A 19,833-nucleotide genomic window follows, 5' to 3' on the forward strand; every position below is an offset into this window, starting at 1 on the left:
TGAACAGCTACTAAAAACTATTCAAAGCAAACTATGAAAACGGAGCTATCATGATGCCATTCTCTTCATAAACCTACAGAAATCTGAGCCAGTCCAGGATTAAAGATTTGTACCATTCAATAATTTAATGTTCAGTGAACCTGACACACTCCTTGCTGGCCTTATTGATCACATATGGGGCAATAAGTACTGTAGTTGTCCACTCTTTGCTTCTTTAAGTATATTGATTGACACATGGTTTTTATTCCCATCTACAACACGCTAGATTGTTCCTACTACCTCCTTGGAGTAGGGAACTTTAATTTAACATGTGTAAGATAGCAGTACCTATCATTCATAAAAAGAGAAGAAATGCATCCTGGCCAAGCCCCACACATTTTCTACTAGTAAATACCACCAAAAATAAAATATCTTCGACAGATGTTTTGATTTTGTCTTTCACAGTCAAGCCTGAGCTGAGGCATTATAATGGATATGGGTTAACTGTTTATGTTTTCACCGCGGGAAGAAACTATAATGTTTAGCAATCAAGCGGGTGTTAGTCACCTCAGACTTAGGAAAATGTAACTATATGCCACTTTAATTGGAAAAATCACTGTGGTATTGAAATACACAACACCACAAACCAGACTTGTTGACATTTAGCTAATGGGCAAAAGCCTGGTAGTCAAGAAGCAATGGGAAACATTATCCGTTAACAACCATGTTAACAAACTAGCCATGTACAGAGCAGGTAGCGCTAGTTTTACTGCCGCGCCATACACTAATGACTTTAAACATTTCAATGGAGCATAAGGGAAACAAATGTATGTGGTCTTTCAGGTAACCCAATAAGAGACATCTTATAATATATACACCAGTCACTGGAGGTTTCACATGCCAAAAGAGGTCAACTTCTGTCTTTTGGCAACTGTAAGTAAACTGCATTCAAGTAAGCAGTGTCATGAAAATGTTCTACAAGTGTTGAGCTGACTACCACCATACACAATAGCCAATAAAATACTGTATGTAACCTACAGAATATAGTAGATGCCAGATGGTAAAAGATTAATTTTGGGGCTGTCTCTGCTGAGTATAAAACACTTCCAATTACCTATCATCATTGCAGATACCTCAAACTGAAGGAAAGAACCAGTCACAATGATCTTCTGCTATGTCATAGATGCATGGGTGAAGATTAGAGATGAGCGAACAGTGAAATGTTCGAAGTTCGAATCGAGTAGCGGCTCAATACTCGACTGTTCGATCGAACATCAAACCCCATTATAGTCTATGGGGAAAAAATACTTGTTAATGGGAAAACCACTATTCGACTCAGGAGGGTCACCAAGTCCACTATCACACCTCAGCAAATGATGACAACAGCTCTGGAAGGCAACTGGGACAGCAGGGGAAGCATGCCTGGGGGCATCTAACAAGCCCAAGTCACACTTTTACCCCAACATCACAGCCCATCAACTACACACTTTCCACGCTCAAAAACCCCACTATGAAAGTGGAAAAGTACCTGGAAACCTTTTTTCCTCCCCAATTAGATGGACAGAAACCCAAATTTTACTCTAATGAAACCTTAACAAGCACCCCTTTAAATCACCTTGGCCATGACAACCAGAGATGGAATAGGTAATGGAAAATCCAACAGTACCCACCCTTAACTGTCATTGTGGATGTGTGTGTGTGATGTGGTAAGACCTTCCAAAATTCACTTTTCTGGCCATTAACGTGAGCCCTTCAAAGTTAAGTTAGAGGCCCATAAGCTGAGTTACCAGAAGAGATTGGGGCTCTTTAGGTGACTTCAGCCTCTTACCAGCAGAGTTTTAGGCCCTTTAACTTAGTTGAGCCTTGCACCAGCAGTGTTTTTGGCCCTTGGAGTGAGTTGAGCCTCTAACCAGCAGAGTTGGGTGAAATCAGGGTGTATTCAGCCTCTAACCAGCAGAGTTTGGGGAAATCAGGGTGGATTCAGCCTCTAACCCGCAGCTTGGGGAAATCGGGGTGGATTGAGCCTAGAAGGATCAGAATTGTGCAATGCAGATGGTGGAGGAATATGAGGAGGAATTGTAGAGGTTGAGCGCAGACATGACAATTCATGTTGGGGTGCTTGACACTGGTGAGCACGAAAATGATGGGTCTATCCAGTGGCTCTTCATTTTGATGAAAGTCAGCTGGTCGTCACTCTCAGCTGACAGCCGGCTGCATTTTTCCGTGATGATACCACCAGCTGCGCTGAAAACCCTTTCAGATAGCACGCTGGCGGCAGGACAGGACAGCACCTCCAAGGTGTATAGGGCAACTTCAAGCCACAGGTCCAACTTCAACATCCAATACGTGTAGGGCGCAGAGGAATTGGAGAGGACAGGGCTGTGGTCGGACAGGTATTCCCGCAATATGCGCCTATACTTTCCCACCTGGTGACACTAGGCCCCTCAGTGGTGGGAGTTTGGCAAGGGGGTGCCATTAACGTGTCCCAGAGCTTAGACAGGGTACCCCTTGTGGGTGTGGACCGTACGGCAATTGTTCGCCTCATGGAGGAACTGTCCTCTCTGCCGCCGACACTTGATGGAAACTTGTTCTGCACCGTTTGCTTGTGGCAGTCATTAATGCGATTGGCCCTCCCCTCTACTGGAATAAAAGATGAGTTGTTATTTTTTATACCGGGGGTCAAGGATTGCATATATTCAGTATTGGTTGCTCTCCATTATTTTGACTATACGTTTGCCACTTGAAAAGCACCCCAACATGAAGTCAGCCATGTGTGCCAGAGTGTTACTTGGCATAACTTCACTGCCCCCACCGGAAAGGCCACTCTCCATTTCCTCCTCTTCTTCCTCCTCCCTTTCGCCCCATCCATGATGCAAGAATGGGACACATTGAACTTCCCTGGTAGCCTCCTGTGTCACAATCATATCATCTGCCACGTCTTCATCCAGCGTGATGGACAGCATTAAACGCTGTGAAGCGGACAGGTGTGTGGAACTACACTCCTGCTGTGACGGTTCTACTGCTATCTCTGACTCCTCAGTGTGATCTGCGTTATCCCTGATGGCAATGAGGGATTCTCGCATCACACACAAGAGTGGGATTGTTACGCTCACTAGTGCGTAATCACAGTTGACCCTCTTGGTGGACTCCTCAAAGACCCATAGGATTTCACATAGGTCTCCCATACATGGCCACTCATGGTTGAGAAACTGAGGGAGCTGACTTTGTGGCACCCTAGGGTTTTGGAGATGGTACTCCATCAAAGGTCTCTGCTGCTCAACCACTCTGCTCAACATATGATATGTTGAGTTCCAGCGTGTGGGGACGTCGCACAACAGCCAGTGTTTGGGCAGATGTAGGCTTTGCTGAAGTTTTTTGAGGCTAGCAGCGGCTACTGTAGACTTGCGAAAGTGGGCGCACAAGCACACTTTCACCAGTAGCTCGTGCACATTTGGGTATGTCTTTAAAAAACGTTGCACCACTAGGTTAAAGACGTGGGCCAGGCATGGAACATGTTAGAGGCTGGCAAGCTCCAGAGCTGCTATCAGGTTCCTGATATCAGACACGATCATGCCTGGGCCCAGGTGCAGCGGCTCAAACCATATTGCTGTCTCATCGAGGAGGGCATCCCTCACCTCCGAGGCAGTGTGCTGTCTGTCCCCCAAGCTGAGCTTCAGCACGGCCTGCTCACATCTACCCACGCCAGTGCTGCAACGTTTCCAGCTCGTAGCTGGAGTCAATTTAACGGCGGCGGAGGAGGAGGAGGAGGAGGAGGGTGTTGTTTCAGAGCCCCTGCCAAGGAATGATAGGCGGGGAGACGAGGTACACCGGCCCAGTTTGTGACCCAGTCCCAGCCTCAACTACATTCACCCAGAGTGCCGTCAGTGAAATGTAGCGTCCCTGTCCGCATGCACTTGTCCACACATCGGTGGTCAAGTGGACCTTTGTGCAAAGTGCGGAACATAGGGCCCGCCTGATGTTGAGTGACACATTCTGGTGCAAGACTGGGACGGCACACCAGGAGAAGTAGTGACGGCATAGCGAGGTGCCGCACTTGCCATCAGGTCCTAGAAGGCTGGAGTTTCCACAAGCTGGAACGCCAACATCTCCTGATCCAGGAGTTTGGAGATGCGCGCCATCAAATCTTGCGCATGTGGGTGGTTAGCGCTGTATTTTTGCCTGCTCTGAAATGTGTGAGAGATGGTGGGTTGCTGGGAGGAGGCGCATGATGGTGCAGGAGAAGGAGCTGAGACAGGAACAGGGGAGGATGAGGGAGAATTCCCCAAAGTGGCGGAGCCAGATGTTGCGGTGTCCTGGCTGGTGCTCTGGACTGCAGCGCCAGCACTGGCAACAGTGGGAGAGGCAGTGGCGGCAACGCCGGACGATGATTGTCCTGTGCTTGCTCTCTCCCACTGAGCCCAGTGCTTGGATTGCAAATGACGGCGCATGGAAGTGGTCGAAACGTTGCTCTTTTCAGACCTCCTACTCAGTTTCGAGTGGCAAATTGTGCAAACCGCACTGTATTTGTCCTCCGTGCATTCCTTTAAAAATCTCCACACCATCGAGGAACGTGCCTTCGATGGGGGAGTTTTTCTGGGCTGGCTATGATGGGGAACAACTTGGACCACTCTGGGTGTGGCCTGGCTTCAGCGAAGCAGCTGACCTCTGCCTCTGGACATGCCTCTGCCTCTAGCTACCCTCTTTGGTGCTGCACCTCCCTCAACATAGACACTGCTTTCACCAATTGACATCCCCCCTGTGCAGGTTGGGTCAGTGTCCTCGTCGTCCACCACCTCCTCTGCCAATTCCTCTCTCGCCTCCTCCTCCTGCACACCACACAGGCTGCCCTGATGGCAATTGTGTCTTGTCATCATCACTGAGGGTGGGTTGCTGGTCAACCACCACAAAATCAACAGGAAATGGAGGAGACTCCAGTGCTTGGGCATCTGGACACAGAAAGTCGTCTGGTAGCTCCGTGGAATCGGGAAATGGAGGGACAGGGAGAGGGACAGTTAGAGGACCAGAGAACAGCTCCTGGGAGCAGGGAAAGTTGGGATTACTCTGCTGGGAAGATGGGGCATTTTGGGAGGAAGGCTGACCAGAATGTTGTGTAGGAGGAGGAGTTGAGGTAGAGGCTGACTGGCTGGTGGATAATGTGGTGGAAGCATTATCCGCCAGCCATTGTAACTCATGTTCCTGGTGCTCAGGCCTACTTAGGTTTGTGCCCTGCACCCTACTTAATTTGGCCAGCAAGCCGGGGACTGCGGAGAAGCGCAATGCTTGCTGCCCCTGAGGAGTAGGCACGGAATGCGCTGTGGTTTCACTGCGACCTTGCTCCCCAGCAGCATTCCCACGCCCCCGGCCTCGTCCCTTACCGATAGCCTTGCGCTTTTTCAGATGGTTTTGATGGTTTGGTGGGTGCACACCGTGACAACAAGGATGGCCTGATAATTAGAATGTATATCCCACTGCTTTTTGGGGGATACACACCGTGACAACATGGATGAAGCATATAAAGCCTGAGAATTAGAATGTATATCCCACAGATTTTTTTGTGGGTATACACTGTGACAACCTGGGTGAAGCGTATATAGCCTGAGAATTAGAATGTATATCCCACTGCTTTTTGGGGGGTACACACCGTGACAACCTGGATGAAGCGTATATAGCCTGATAATTAGAATGTATATCCCACTGATTTTTTGTAGGTACACACTGTGACAACCTGGATGAAGCGTATATACCCTGAGAATTAGAATGTATATCCCACTGCTTTTTTGGGGGTACACACCGTGACAACCTGGATGAAGTGTATATAGCCTGATAATTAGAATGTATATCCCACCGCTTTTTGGGGGTACACACCGTGACAACCTGGATGAAGCGAGTATAGTGTATATGGGCTGAGAATTTCAGTGTATACCCCTTAGTTTCGGGGGGAAGAAACACACTGTTGAACCCTGGATGAAGCGTATGTAGGGTATATGAGCATACAATTTTAGTGTATCCGACTTAGCTTAATCCCCACCGTGGAAAGCTGGGTTGCGCAGATAAAGCCTGGCTTAATTGCTGTGAATCCCACATTAGAGTTTGTGAGTAGACACTGTGCCAAGCTTGTTTGAGCTTCTCCCTTTAGTGTAGCTCTGAAAAGAGCTGTTGTGGTTCTTCTTCTTTGCTATTCCTGCCTAGAAGGATCTAAAACCTATCTAGCCCTCAGCAGATGTCTCTCTCTAACTAAGTGCAAGCCGCAAATGAATGGGAGATGACGCCGCCTGTTCGTTTGAATCAGAGGTCACATGTCCTCGGCAGCCAATGGCTTTTTCCTAGTTTTTTCATTGCCTCCGTTGTCATAGTTCCTGTCCCACCTCCTCTGCACTGTTATTGGTGCAGAAAAAGCGCCAGGGAAGGTGACAGGGGGAATCAAACTTTAAGTGCATTTTCAAAGTGGTGTTCGTATCGAATCGACCATGGCGAGTACATGTTCGATCGGACATCACGCTGTTCGCTCATCTCTAGTGAAGATCACATTGATATGTGGATTTCAGGTCTACTCTGACTTCCAAAATGAAAGGCAATGGCACTGGACAAAGGTTTTTCTGGTTGGAAATGTAACACAGGATACAGGATACAATGATATTGATATAAATGGACTTTTGCTACAAAGTTGCTTATACAGATGTGTAGTAAAAAAAAACTTTAAGCAGTGCCAAAGTGATGGGATCAACTTAAATAAACAAAAACCTACATCCGTATGCCCATTTAGACCATATAGAATTTATAGAAGGGGTCTTTCAATGTGCCAGAATAGACAGTTACTGTGCAGAAGTGGACTCAGTGGTGCATGTCTATGCATAACATTGGAAGTCATAGGAAGCCATGTACTGTATTTGAGAGGCTGGCATGCAATGGCATATGTCACCTGCAGCAGTCACTTCCAAAGAGATAATGGGATTACAGAAATTTGATTTGACAACTTCTCTTTAAAATGACTTGTCATCTTCAGAAGACTTTTCTGTATTGTACTGTAGGTTGCATAGTTTGAGTTGGCTCCCACTGGCAATATATATATATATATATATATATATATATATATATATATATATTTTAAATATTTCATAAAGCTAAATAAAGCAGTAATCTGAACGCTTTATTGTCAGAAAGAATAAGTATTAATGGAGAAGTTAATAGCGGCCTGAAACAAGTATTTACACTGTTTCTTAAAGAATTTTATGTAGTTCTTCTTGAATAATATCTGTACCTCCCACTGATGTCAAAAGATCACTAGGCTGTAATAATTATATTATTGGTATCCTCTTTTATTTGATGTGATCATCTGGTTTGTATCATCTTTTTCTTTATACTTGATTTATGATTGAAGTTGATTGAATTATATACATCATGATAAACATCTCTTCCAAATTTACATCAGTTACTTGAGGCTAATGAAAATGTCTTTATAAGTCAAACAGCCCAAATGCTTTGCTTTCTTAACTCAAAGAACACTCAAATTGAGATTACTGTATGTTTCCACTACATAAATAAAGTCATATATCATATCCAGATTAACCCACTTGTTCGAAGTCACCAGAAGGCCAGTTGCGAAGCTTTTAGAAGAATATAATCACTTACCTGCAAGAGTAATGGCAATTGACACTGAGGCAGAGCCAAGAGAGTTAGTGGCATTGCAGGTGTAGAAACCAACATCAGCTTCAATTGGTTCTAATATCTCCAAGGAATCGTCTGATTTTAGAAGAATTCTGTAGGTAAGAGGTGAAAATTTTGTTTTATGAGCAGTGTGACAATTCACTCCTTCCTAAACGAAATTAAACACATTAGCTGATCAGACATGCCTACTTGTGCTTATGCATATGTGACATGAACTATAATGAAAGAAGTGAGCCTATGCAGGCATTTAGATTGGTACAATTCAACTTTAACTGTAGTGCCACTTGGCCGTGCTTGTAGTGTCCTCTCTCTGTGCACCGCAGTGTCTTTCTGACTATGAGCACTATGCTACAGTCCTCATCTCTAGGTTGTGCTTGAGTATTAAGAACCTGTAATCCTCATGTGGTGCCCTGCCTGACCTCTGCCTGGATACCATATACATGAACTCTTCATGCCATGACCTCAATCGGTACTTTGACTACACTCTTGCCTGTTCTTTCAGTGCCACGCATTGGTGTCTCACAAACCTGATAGTGTCAGTTGTCATCTCCACTGAGACTACTCCCAGACTTAGCAACATGCTACCTAAATTTGATTCAATCTGGATAAAAATGGAGTTCATATTTGCTTTAAAAAACATAATTCAGTCTTGTGTCTACATGTAGACCTATGTGGTCCAAACATTAAACAAAGCATTATTAGGGCAAGGGCCATGGTGCATCCACACTCTTTTAATCGCACTAAGCAATATGTCTTCACTTTTCTTACCTGTTACTATATTTTACATCTTCTCCATTTTTAGCCCAGCTAATAACTGGTTTAGGGTTTCCACCAGCTTCACAGTGTAAAAGCACGCTAAGTGTTCCACTAGCCAGTGCCACTGTCTGTCCTATATGAGTCACAACTTCAGAAGCAGAAAAATGCTGAGCTGCAGATATTTTCCTAAGAATTACAGGTTTCCTGAGAAAATGGTCTGGAAGGATTTCATGAGGCTCAAATACTTCTGACTCCAATGATGATGATCTCCAGGAGCTGGAAAGACTAGAAACAGGTTTGTACAATGAGTGTTCTGATCTTCCAGAAGTAACCTGTTTATGATCTGCCTTGAAAACAGGTGCTTCATGGTTTTCTACATATCTCCGTGCTATCTCAAGGGCCAACTGGGATAACAGATGCCTGCTGTTGTTGTCATGGAGTTCGATAGGTTGCTGAGACAAGGATTGAATGATATCATCTATGTTCTTAATATCGATGACAATAGTGTTCCCTACAGAGTGTTCCACAACATGATCTTCCTCTGAGGAGATGTTCCTTTCAAAGGATTCTTGAGGATCAGCTGGATCCACATAATATTCTGACCAAGGTTTTAAGGACAGTAGTCTTGAGATTATATTATCATAGTGGCTACTTGTGTCTGAGACTTGAACTTGTTTTTCTGACTTGCTTCTGTTAAACAGATTTGCGGTTTGATGTTTTTCTGGATGGTTATAAGCCTCATTCTTTTTGATTTTCTTAATAGTTTCATCATCTCTTATTCTAGAAGCCTGAGAAATAATTTTATTGTTTTCTCCAATGAGCTTGATAACAAAGTGTTCTTGGCTAGGCCCAGCCATGCATGTGTACACTCCAGTGTCTGAAGATCTAAGATGATGAATTTTGATATATCCATGGGGGGCAACAGTAATGTGCTCCGAGCTTATCAAGTGTTTCCCATCCTTCTCCCATATAATCTGGGGTTTACGGAATCTACGCACAGGGCACTTAAGTACAAGAGAGGTCTTTGGAAGAAGGTAAGCATATCCACCAACAACAAATTGCAACTTCTTCTGTTTTCTTGTTTGGATATATAGTTTTCTCAGACCTGTAATCTGGGGATTCATTTTCTGACCAGGCCTTGTTCCTTCAAAAACAAAAACCCCCATAATATTTAGGGTACAAAAACTGAATAGAAAGATATATAAAAAAATTATATATAACAAATGCGTCATTAAAAAAAAGCAGCACAATTGTGAAAAACTACTACATGTACTGAAACTTTTCTCCTATGATTTGAAAGGCAACACAAAGGTATATAATTTAAATTACTACCAGACTTCTTAGTTTGCTTACCCAAAATTGTTCTCTTGTTATCTCATTTCTAAACTATGCACCTTCCTGCTATTCCCACCTTCCTTAAACCCCTACGTAATGCAACATTTGACAGTTTGTGCATCCTGCAGCTAAAGCTATGTAATGCCATGTTCAATGCCAGAACAAATAGCCACTAGCTGAAAAAAGATACATTTTCTTCTAAAATGTAAAAAGTACAAAATAACAAACAGAAAAACCTGCAGCTATGTATAGTGTATAGCTAGTATATTTAATACTTTATGATTAAGGTGTCTGACTTCTGGTTCCTCCACCAATATTGAGAATGAAAGGGCCAAAGCACGAGTTAAAGGGATTGTCCAGTTTTTTTTTAATTGATAACCTATCCTTAGGATAGGTGCTCAATAAAAGATCAGTGGGGGTTTGACACCTGGTTAACCCACTGTTTGAAGGGGTACATTGCTTTTGTGGGGCTTATGTTAGTCACTATTTACATCACACGTTTTTGCAATGTAATTCCAGCCTATCCCATCCCTGAGGATCGGCTGTGAATACAAAAGAACTGGACAACCTCTTTAAACACAGCTTCCCCTTTAAAGCTATCAATGGACAGAAGTACTCCCAGTCACTGGCTGTACAAGAAATAAAGCAAAGCCTCATCATTTATTTCAATGGGGATGTCTTCAGTTTACTGCAAAGTGAGAGGCTTGGAGGAATGGTTTTCAGGGAGAAACAATGCACTAAAATCTATTCATTTCTAAGTTTTGTCTGGATTCCTGAGGACATAACAACCATTAGGTTATGTTATATCCTTCCATATTACCATAATAACAGAAGAGATAATAAGAATAATTTTGACCAATAATACTACAATTTCATAAGTAAAAAGTGTAAAGCAATATGCAATATGCAAGTGTAAAAGAATATGAGAATAAAACCTAAAAGTTATGAATTTTACATCATTCTGCATGTAAACTAAGTAATGGAATATCTCTTTAAGTTATTTAAGTGTAGTTTGCTAAAGATAACTCTGGAACAAAGTAGCATTACAAATCTAATATAATGCAGAAGTGTAAAAGTAAAATCACAGATATTACTAGTGCATGGTGCAAGTGAGCAAGGGCGGGTCATCTGATGAAGAACTGATCCAACACATAGAGATGAATTCACCACGATGTATTCCCCAGTCTTCACTTTCTTCCGACAAACTGTACTTTGGATCTGTGTTCCCTCTCCACACGACACTGAGCACTAGAAATGAAGATGTCATTCAGTATGTTATCACCGTTAGCTGATATAATTACTTTTAGAATTTGTATTTCTAGAATGCAATAAATATATTTAGCTGATCTGTATAGTAAATATGTGATAGTAAGGTCATTTACTCATTCTTGTACACCAGTTTTCTGATGTCAAAAGTCTCAAATTTTGGTGCAAATTATTTTGCACAAAATTTGCAATTTTCTGCCAGCATCCAACAATACATTCATCTTTAACTTTTTGATATGGAGGAATATTCACCCAACTAATCTTACCAATATAATTCTCCAAAGCTTCAGCCTCAGAGTTTTGGGTGAAAATAATAATCCATCCAGTTGCCAAAAAAATGGTTTCTTCACCTAATGAGAATATATCCTCCCATGCCATGTTTTAGGAAAAATGCCACCTTTCTCTGGCTTTCACGTTGTTGGCACCTTGTGGACTGTCTTAATTTTCTACCACTCTCAGTAGTTTTCAAAAAAGTGGGAGGGACTTATCACAGGGAACACAGGTTCCAAAACCTGGCAAAACTATATCGCAAATTCAGGCCAGCGTGAATACTTATTAGTAATAAGAATTCAGTTAACAATGTTTTCCTGAGAACCCAGGAATCTGTCTTAATACACATAAGCAATAGCTCTATATAATATCATATGCTATAGAGGAATGGGCTATCTGTACTACTTCAATGAAGAACTAGTCTGTTCATTATAACACTTTCCCTTTATCATAATTCTGTTCCAACCATCTTAGAATGCATATTTGCAAAAAAAATGGATGAAAAAATTAGAAGTTAGAATATACCTGAGACCAATCACCTAAATACCACTCTGCTGGGCAGTCTTCATTCTCACACAGTTCTTGAGACTTTGGCTTTGGAGGGGAACAAAATGTTTCTGGAAGTTCTAGGATGCTGCCATCAGAAAGTCTCTGCTTGCAGAGGATATCACGAATATGTACACCTCCCCCGCAAGATTGTGAACACTGCAAAGAAATCACTAGTCAATTATAACTACATACACAGTAATGGTTCATACAGTATATAGAATGATCCAAGTTCATTTACAATATTTTTATTTATGTAAGTCTTACAGGTATACCTCCATATGGAGCGCAAATTAATAATAACACCCAAAAATTACACCCATTCCTTTAAAGTAAAATATGCGATTTCTAGCAGAGAAATGCCCAAAAACATGGAGAAGAGAACTACTGTATCAACTAAGGATGGCTATTCATAATGTTAATAGGCTTCAAATGACTCAAGGGACATACAATAAGACTGGAAAAGTCTAACCATTACATATATTATTTGTGTTCTTTGTTGGGATGACTCAGGTAGTTTTAAAAAGCCTTAGGGTGCATTCACACTACGTAACGCCAGCGTGTATCACAGCCGTACACGCCGGCGTTACAGCAGGGCTGCCGAACACTTCCCATTCATTTCTATGGGAGCCGGCAAGCTCTGCTCATTCCGAGCCGTACACGCCGGCACTTCCCATTCACTTCAATGGGACTGCTCGCAGTGAAAGAAGCAGCCCATTCATTTCTATGGGGAGCGCTCGTATGCCGGCTCCCATAGAAATGAATGGAGCTGCTTTATACGCCGCTTATTCTGAACGTGTTTTACGTTCAGAATAAGCTTCAGTATACGTAGTGTGAATGCCCCCTTAGGGTTAAAGCCATACAACAATAGTTTTTATAGAAATCAGTCCCAAGCTAGTTTGAGATAAGTGATATTCGTACCTTACAGTTATTATTTTGATCCCTTAAAGTACCCATGGTATAATCTAATCTTAAGCAGAAATTGAGTGGACATCCCCTGATATGAATATATGGGTGTCAACTAATGTATGACAAAAGACTAGATGAGAAAGTGCATACATACGATTGAGATGCTCAACCTATAATAAATGTGAGTTTACATATTTTATTGGCAGAATATGACACATTTATCCCTGGTTGAGCCATATGCATGAACTCTCTCTCTCTGCATTTTCTTGGTATAAAATATAACCATTCATTCTTGCAAACTCAAGTAATTTCTCAGAACTTACTATCTACCTAACCCTCATTAAGTTAGCAGCTTGCACTGACAAGAGTTAATGTACTCAATTTTTTTGTTTTGTGTACGTTTTTGGCAGAGTGGCTCTCCCTATAAAAAGTTGCTGAAAACCAGATAAGCTTTTTTGCTGGCACGACCCCAAAAACAGCCATCTTTAAATAAATACAGCTTTAAATTTATACTGCTTCCTCTTTATCATCTTGAAGGATATAAGCTTTGATTATAATAAACTCATCTGCCAAAAAATAGAAAGCTTTTAAATGCATCCAGGCTTCTTCGCTCTCTCTCTCTCCGCTTCTTTTACTAGAGCTTCACAATTTTATCTAAAGTTCTTAGTAGTAAAATTGGTTAAAATGTGATCCCTCATCTGTTGGTAGGGATTTCTCCTTCAAGTAATTTGGAAATGAAAAGGAGAACGATGCAATAGACATTAAATTGATTTTAGCATATAAAAAAATATAAAAAATTCTATTAAAGAAAATAAAAAAGATGCCTTTAGACAATATGCAGATATACAAGAAATATCCTCAAATTACCCATTTTACATTAGTATTTTTTAGAATAAATAAAACATGCACAAGTGTGAGATATTATAAATGTTTACGTTGTGATCTAACACAATGATTCATTATGGCCATTAAACTACATGTAGCCTATCAGGTGTTACAGATGTTGAAGAACTTAATTTTCCTCCTTTTGATATCATGAGTTTCCTATATTTAGAACATTACATCTGCATATCATGATGTATTATTATCTGTGATTTTAAATATGACTTGATGTAAATCCACTATGCTATATTAGAAATAGGTGTGTGACCAACATCAGCATTATAAGACATGAAAGTGTTAGAGTAAATATGTCTTCTCTATTATCATTTCCTGGCTTTCTAGACAAAAATTCTGAAGTATATTCAAGCTAAAAATTTCAATTCTAGCAGAGTAAACTGCTCTGAAAAGGATGTTACTAAACACTTTACAATATATTAAATTAGCTATAACATACACGCAGTTCAGCAGGAATTTTGCTAAAAACAAGCGTGTGACTTAATGTTCATTTACACAACTCTATAATAAAAATATCCATTAATATTAGCTATTCTAGAAATAATTAATAAGCATTTATCTTACTGGTTTCCATTCCGCAGGATACCATGATGGAGGGCAGTCGAAACGATTACAGGCCTGAACCAAAGTTGGTTTAGGTTGTTTACAAAAGTCATCTCCTAAAACCACCGTTTCATTTGTCTCATGTGACAGCAGATGAGAGCAAAATACATCTCTGGTTTGTAATCCAACTCCACAAGTTAAGCTGCATGAGCTCCAGTTTCCAATTTCCCATCTATGTAGGAGACAAAAATTTATGAAAATGCAATATTATTTAATAACGTAATCACAATTCTAAGACATCTTGCATTTTATTATAGTAGTTACAAGTGTGAATCTGATGTACATTCAAGTTGGGATATATGCTCTGTTTTCCATTGCATCCATGGATGTAGTTCAGGATAACATATGGAAAGTTCCTTAAATATCTGTTCTGTAGATAATTGTCATTTCCCTATACTGGAGAGAAAGCCATGGTTAGCAGAGGAAAGAGCCTGCTGTGCTGAACCTCTGTACTCTCTCTCCTTCCCTTTTTTGTCTTTCCTGACAAAGTTGTCTATATCAAGTTACAACAGCTAGAAGGAAGGACTGGCTACTGTAAAATAAAGGAATATAATGGAAGGCAGAAAAGGTAGGATATACAGATACACTCAACTTGCACCGCTCCATGTCTCTAACTATAGCCTGGACAAGTAAGTGTCTGTCCCCTTCTAAATTTATCCCTCTAAAAAAGGGGTAGGGAACCTTTGGCTCTCCAGCTGCTGTGAAACTACAACTCCCAGCCCATGCCCAAGCCCACTATTGATGCCCATGTTGTGCTAACTTTATTTCAAGGGAACTGTGAAAGGTCTGGATTTTTTGCCCATAATAATCCGGTAAACCATGAACCCGTATTATGGCCATCTTTCTAGGGACAGACCCCTGCATCATCTCTTAGAAACAAAACATCTATATATTTATGTAATCTAATTTAAGTATATATTTTTCATGAAACAGAGAATGGAAAAGATAATAGAACAATCTTATAGACAACATCTAGGGAATAACACATTTATCTAACAATGAAAATAATGTGTTTAATGCTGCTTAAGTTTAATCCAAACAGAAAAAGTTACACTACATATATCAGAGTCAATCCGGAGTATACCCAATTATAAAACAATTTGTCAATTTACTCTCATGAATTAAATGAGATTAGGCAAGAAAATAGATATCTCATGTATAATACAAATTGATAGTCATGATATATAATGTTTCTGCTGGCGCTAGAAATACCAAATCAATGATACATTTTCTTTATAGACTGAAATTTAAAGTAGAATAACATAACCTGCCTTATCACCCATAGTTTGCGCAAGTCTTATTTGTGGGGTCCACAATGGATAGGATATGCCAAAAATGAGTTCCATTCATGCCTATTAATAGCTTACATATGTGCGTACTAGTGAACTTAGCACTACTTTCTTGACACTGTTCATTTAAGTGACTAGGAACATGTGTAGAGAATAAGTAAACATTAGAACTAAAGTGGAGGAAATTGCAACCAATTGTACAAATGGATTATAGAAATTCATAATATAATGATGAAGAGCTGACAGTGTGCACTGAAATGTATAATGAAATAAAGATAACGCCAGTAAAAAAGCAAAGCTGTGATCTCATGGTTGAGTGTAGATTAGGTAATGGAACTGAGATAGCTTATTGCATTGTAAAATGAGATTCTCTTAGATAAAGAGTACCATTTATATGTCCAGTTTCCATCCCAAGAGGCTATTTACAATCTTACTGTGGAGAATTTTATTCTATCACAGAATCTTGGCGGGCAGCTTTCCTGAATTATACCTATACAAAGGGCATAAGGTGGGTTAAATGATCCATAAATGGTGGAAGTTAAAGAATGGAATGTGTTTTTTTAAACAGAAACATATTTAATAAAATAAATTAATCATGTACCACAGGATGCCCATCCTCCTAAATATACATAACACTGTGGGTAAGGCACTCAGATGAAATGTCACAATTTTGGCAGATGGTGAGGGTAGCGAACAATGAAGGAAAAGAATGTGTAGGGGTAGTTATAGACGGATTAGTTATGCAGATTCTTGTCATATAACTGCATTGTTACTGTTTTGCTCCTGGTGGACAAATCTTTTTCTTCTTGTATTCTACAAATTACAACCTGTTCTCACATTCCCCAATAACTCAGTGTGTTATTAGGTTGATTCCCAAGCAAATGGTCACTGGTTGAAATCGAGGATCAGCCATGAAGAAGATTTCCCAAGAAAAGAGTAACAGCAACAACCAGCTCATTGATATTATGTGAGTGCCATAACAATTAGAAGAATACGAAATGAAGTCCATCCATCCATTCAAAAGCCAAGAGATGGATGTCCAAAATATCTGAGTCAACAAGTTTGCTCATCACAACATCTATCTGTTCTAGTATGACAAACATGGCAATAGAAGTGGTAATGCTTTGTAACAGTGAGATCACAAATGTCCATGCACTCACAGTGTGAAACACATTACACAAGTCTGGAATGGCCCAAAAAAGGTAAAGAAGCTGCAACTTCAATTTTGTCATAAGAAGCATTGGCTTGAGTTTGCAAAAAACTACAAAAAGTGGACTTTAGAAGATTGGAAACAGGTGATTTGGAGAGATGAGACGAAAGTGCAACTAAGTCTAGTAGAAACAAAGGAACAGGGCTAACGGATCGAAAAATTGAGGAAACTGTCAAATTTGGTGGAGGAAGCAAGATGATATAGGGTTACAGATACAGTCCTCAGACTTCAACCCAATTGGACACTTTTGCATAGAATTGAAGATAAAACTGTATTTGTACCCAAGTGATTCGACCAGTATGCACCAACATTGGGAAGCATGTAGAAGAGATCTGGGATCAGAATTCAGACACACTTGAATCTGATCAAGAGCATGCCCAGAAGGATTCAGGCAACGTTGAAAGCCAAAAAATTTGGATTTACAAAATAATAAAAATTAAAGGATAGGTTTTTTGGATCAAAACTAATCCTATGCTAAATATTTGCAAGTCAAATGAGATAGCCAAGATAAATGTCTATAAAATGATCATAGTCTTGCATCCTAAGCTGTAGTGGATGGTGTGATAAGGAGTGTGAAAGTCAGAAGTTCAAAACATTGATACCCATTTGCTCATCAGTTTAACACTACATTAATGAATGTACTAGAAGATCCTCTGGTGGCCCTACAAATATGTCCACCCTTAGCAACATGCTAGCAAAACCCTTGTCCAGCTACAAATCAGAAGACAAGATATGATATCTCAAATCATATGTCATCACTGGATGGTAAAGAACGCCCCCTCTCACAGTACAGAGCTATAGGCACTGCTGTGAGGAAGGACGTTCCTGACAGACTGTCAGAAACTCCCTTCTGACAGTGATGAGCTACGGTACCGGCACCGATAGCTCTTCACCAGGGGCACAGAATGTGAAAGCTTTCTAGCGGTGTATTACACTGGATGTGACCCAGGAGGTGAAAGGTCCTCTTTAAAGAGGGTAGAATCTCTGTCTTTCAGATTCCTGTGTGGAGCCGAAAAACCGAGATCCGAATGCTAGCGTAAGTATCAGTAGTGACTGCCGCAGTCCTCCAGTTCTTTCTTCATTTCACATGAGCAAATGCAGATTGTAGTTTACTCATGCTGCTTCTAATGATAAAAACAGGGGCCATTAAGAAGCAAAGAAATGTGGAGATAGTTAACCACATGTAATAAAATATGGGAGCACATCCCTTCTTTGTTTTTATCTGGATCACACATTTCGTGGACACTGTTCCAGGCAGCTGAAACTAGGAGACACATATGAGTGTGTCAGGTTCCAGACCTGTGCAGCAGCTGTGTGTGCTGCGCAGTGTTCCAGCTTATTACCAAGTGACCTACCCATTTGGAGGCCAAGTAATTTGTTACATGTTGCATTCTAATGGTTTAACAAAAGTGAAGCAAAATGCCAGTCTCAAGAAAAGGCATCACATTCTGAACATATTTACTACTGCACAGAGCATAATGACTATATTCTAATCTGCTCTTGGAACTTAATTGCTTACTATTGGTGCATAGGGAAGCACTAAACTATAACTAAATCCTCACTTCTTAGGGGCCACACGGTGGCTCAGTGGTTAGCACTGCAGCCTTGCAGCGCTGGGTCCTGGTGCTTAAATCCCACCAAGGGCATAAAACCATCTGCAAGGAGTTTGTATGTTCTCCCCGTGTCTGCATGGATTTCCATCCCATATTCCAAAAACATACTTATAGGGGAAAAAAAAATGTACATTGTGAGCTCTATGTGGGGCTCACAATCTACATTTTAAAAAAAAATCCTCACTTCTATTTATAACAGATTACTATAAATCCTTTAAACAATCTGTACCGTATGATAGTGTTTTCTAGGTAGAGAAAGAAAGTGATGGTTTTTTTTCATCTTTCCTGTGTTTGTATTTTGTCACATGGTTGACCTACTGTATATACTCGAGTATAAGCCGACCCGGGTATAAGCCGACCCCCCTAATTTTACCACAAAAAACTGGGAAAACTTATTGACTCGAGCATAAGCCGAGGGGGCGGGGGGGAATGCAGCAGCTACTGGAAAATTAAAAAAATTAAAATTGTCGGAGTTTTGGGTGCAGTAGTTGCTGGGTGCTGGGGAAGGGGAGGGGGTGTTTTGGTTGTCTGTCTGCCCCTTCCCTGAGCTTGAGGACTGAGTTTTTTTTCCCCCACTTGGAATTCAGCATGGCTGAATATAGGGTATCTGCAGTGCTCCTATTAACCCCTTCCCAATGGAAAAGGAGCACTGCAGATACCCTATATTCAGTAGACTGGGCACTTTCAGACACAGGGATACCTAATGTGTATATGTTTCACAGTCATTTTCTACTGTTATATGTATTCTAGGGAAAGGAGTGATTTAGAACTTTTATTCACTTTATTTTTTTAAAGCTTTTTTTCCCCACTATTTTATGGGAGATTCTATACATTATTATTGCAGCTGGTCATAGACCCCCCCTCCTCCAAAAAAAATGTTTTTTGCTTGCCTCGAGTATAAGCCGAGGGGGGCTTTTTCAGCACAAAAACTGTGCTGAAAAATTCGGCTTATACTCAAGTATATACGGTACATATTTATTTAAACCCCTCTACAACCATATAATGGCTCCAATCGGTCTAACAATAACTGCCCATGCAAAAAAAAAAACAATAAATTAATAATTGCTGACAATTATTTCTATTCTTTTGATCTCTGGGGTTCTAATACTTAGGCCCCCAGAGATCAGGCGCTTATCTTCTATGCAGTGGATAGTGCAATAGACTGGCCCCTTACATTAACATTTGAAGTACTGTACAGTATTTGTATCATTATAATGCCAACACTGCCCCATTTCATAATTTTGCTGGCAAACTGAAGATTGCATTCACCTACATATCTCTATACTCTATAATATATTAAAGGCCCCAAATACACAAGAAAAAATGTGTCCAAAGCCACTGGATTCAGTGGGACTGGCCCACTGTGTTGTTTATGCCTCTCAACTCCCTCAAGTGGAAGGCTTATTTCCCTTGACACAGCATGCATGTGTTCGTGTCAGGTGGAACGGCTGTTGGCCAACAGTTATTGCAGGTATATGGATTCTTCCAGGATAAT

General features: G+C 40.8%; 1 protein-coding gene across 1 annotated transcript in view; it reads right to left on the bottom strand.

Moving 5' to 3' along the window:
- Positions 1–19,833, bottom strand: part of ADAMTSL1 (ADAMTS like 1) — a 624,112-nt gene that overhangs the window by 50,378 nt on the left and 553,901 nt on the right. The window contains exons 17-21 of the mRNA XM_075279894.1: positions 14,188–14,398; positions 11,797–11,976; positions 10,830–10,983; positions 8,413–9,544; positions 7,609–7,736 (exon numbers count right to left, since the gene is read on the bottom strand). Of these exons, the coding sequence (XP_075135995.1) occupies positions 7,609–7,736; positions 8,413–9,544; positions 10,830–10,983; positions 11,797–11,976; positions 14,188–14,398 (1,805 nt within the window). The remainder of the gene's footprint in view (positions 1–7,608; positions 7,737–8,412; positions 9,545–10,829; positions 10,984–11,796; positions 11,977–14,187; positions 14,399–19,833) is intronic.

The sequence above is a fragment of the Leptodactylus fuscus genome, chromosome 1 (assembly GCF_031893055.1).
Source record: "Leptodactylus fuscus isolate aLepFus1 chromosome 1, aLepFus1.hap2, whole genome shotgun sequence".
NCBI classification, from domain to species: Eukaryota; Metazoa; Chordata; class Amphibia; order Anura; family Leptodactylidae; genus Leptodactylus; species Leptodactylus fuscus.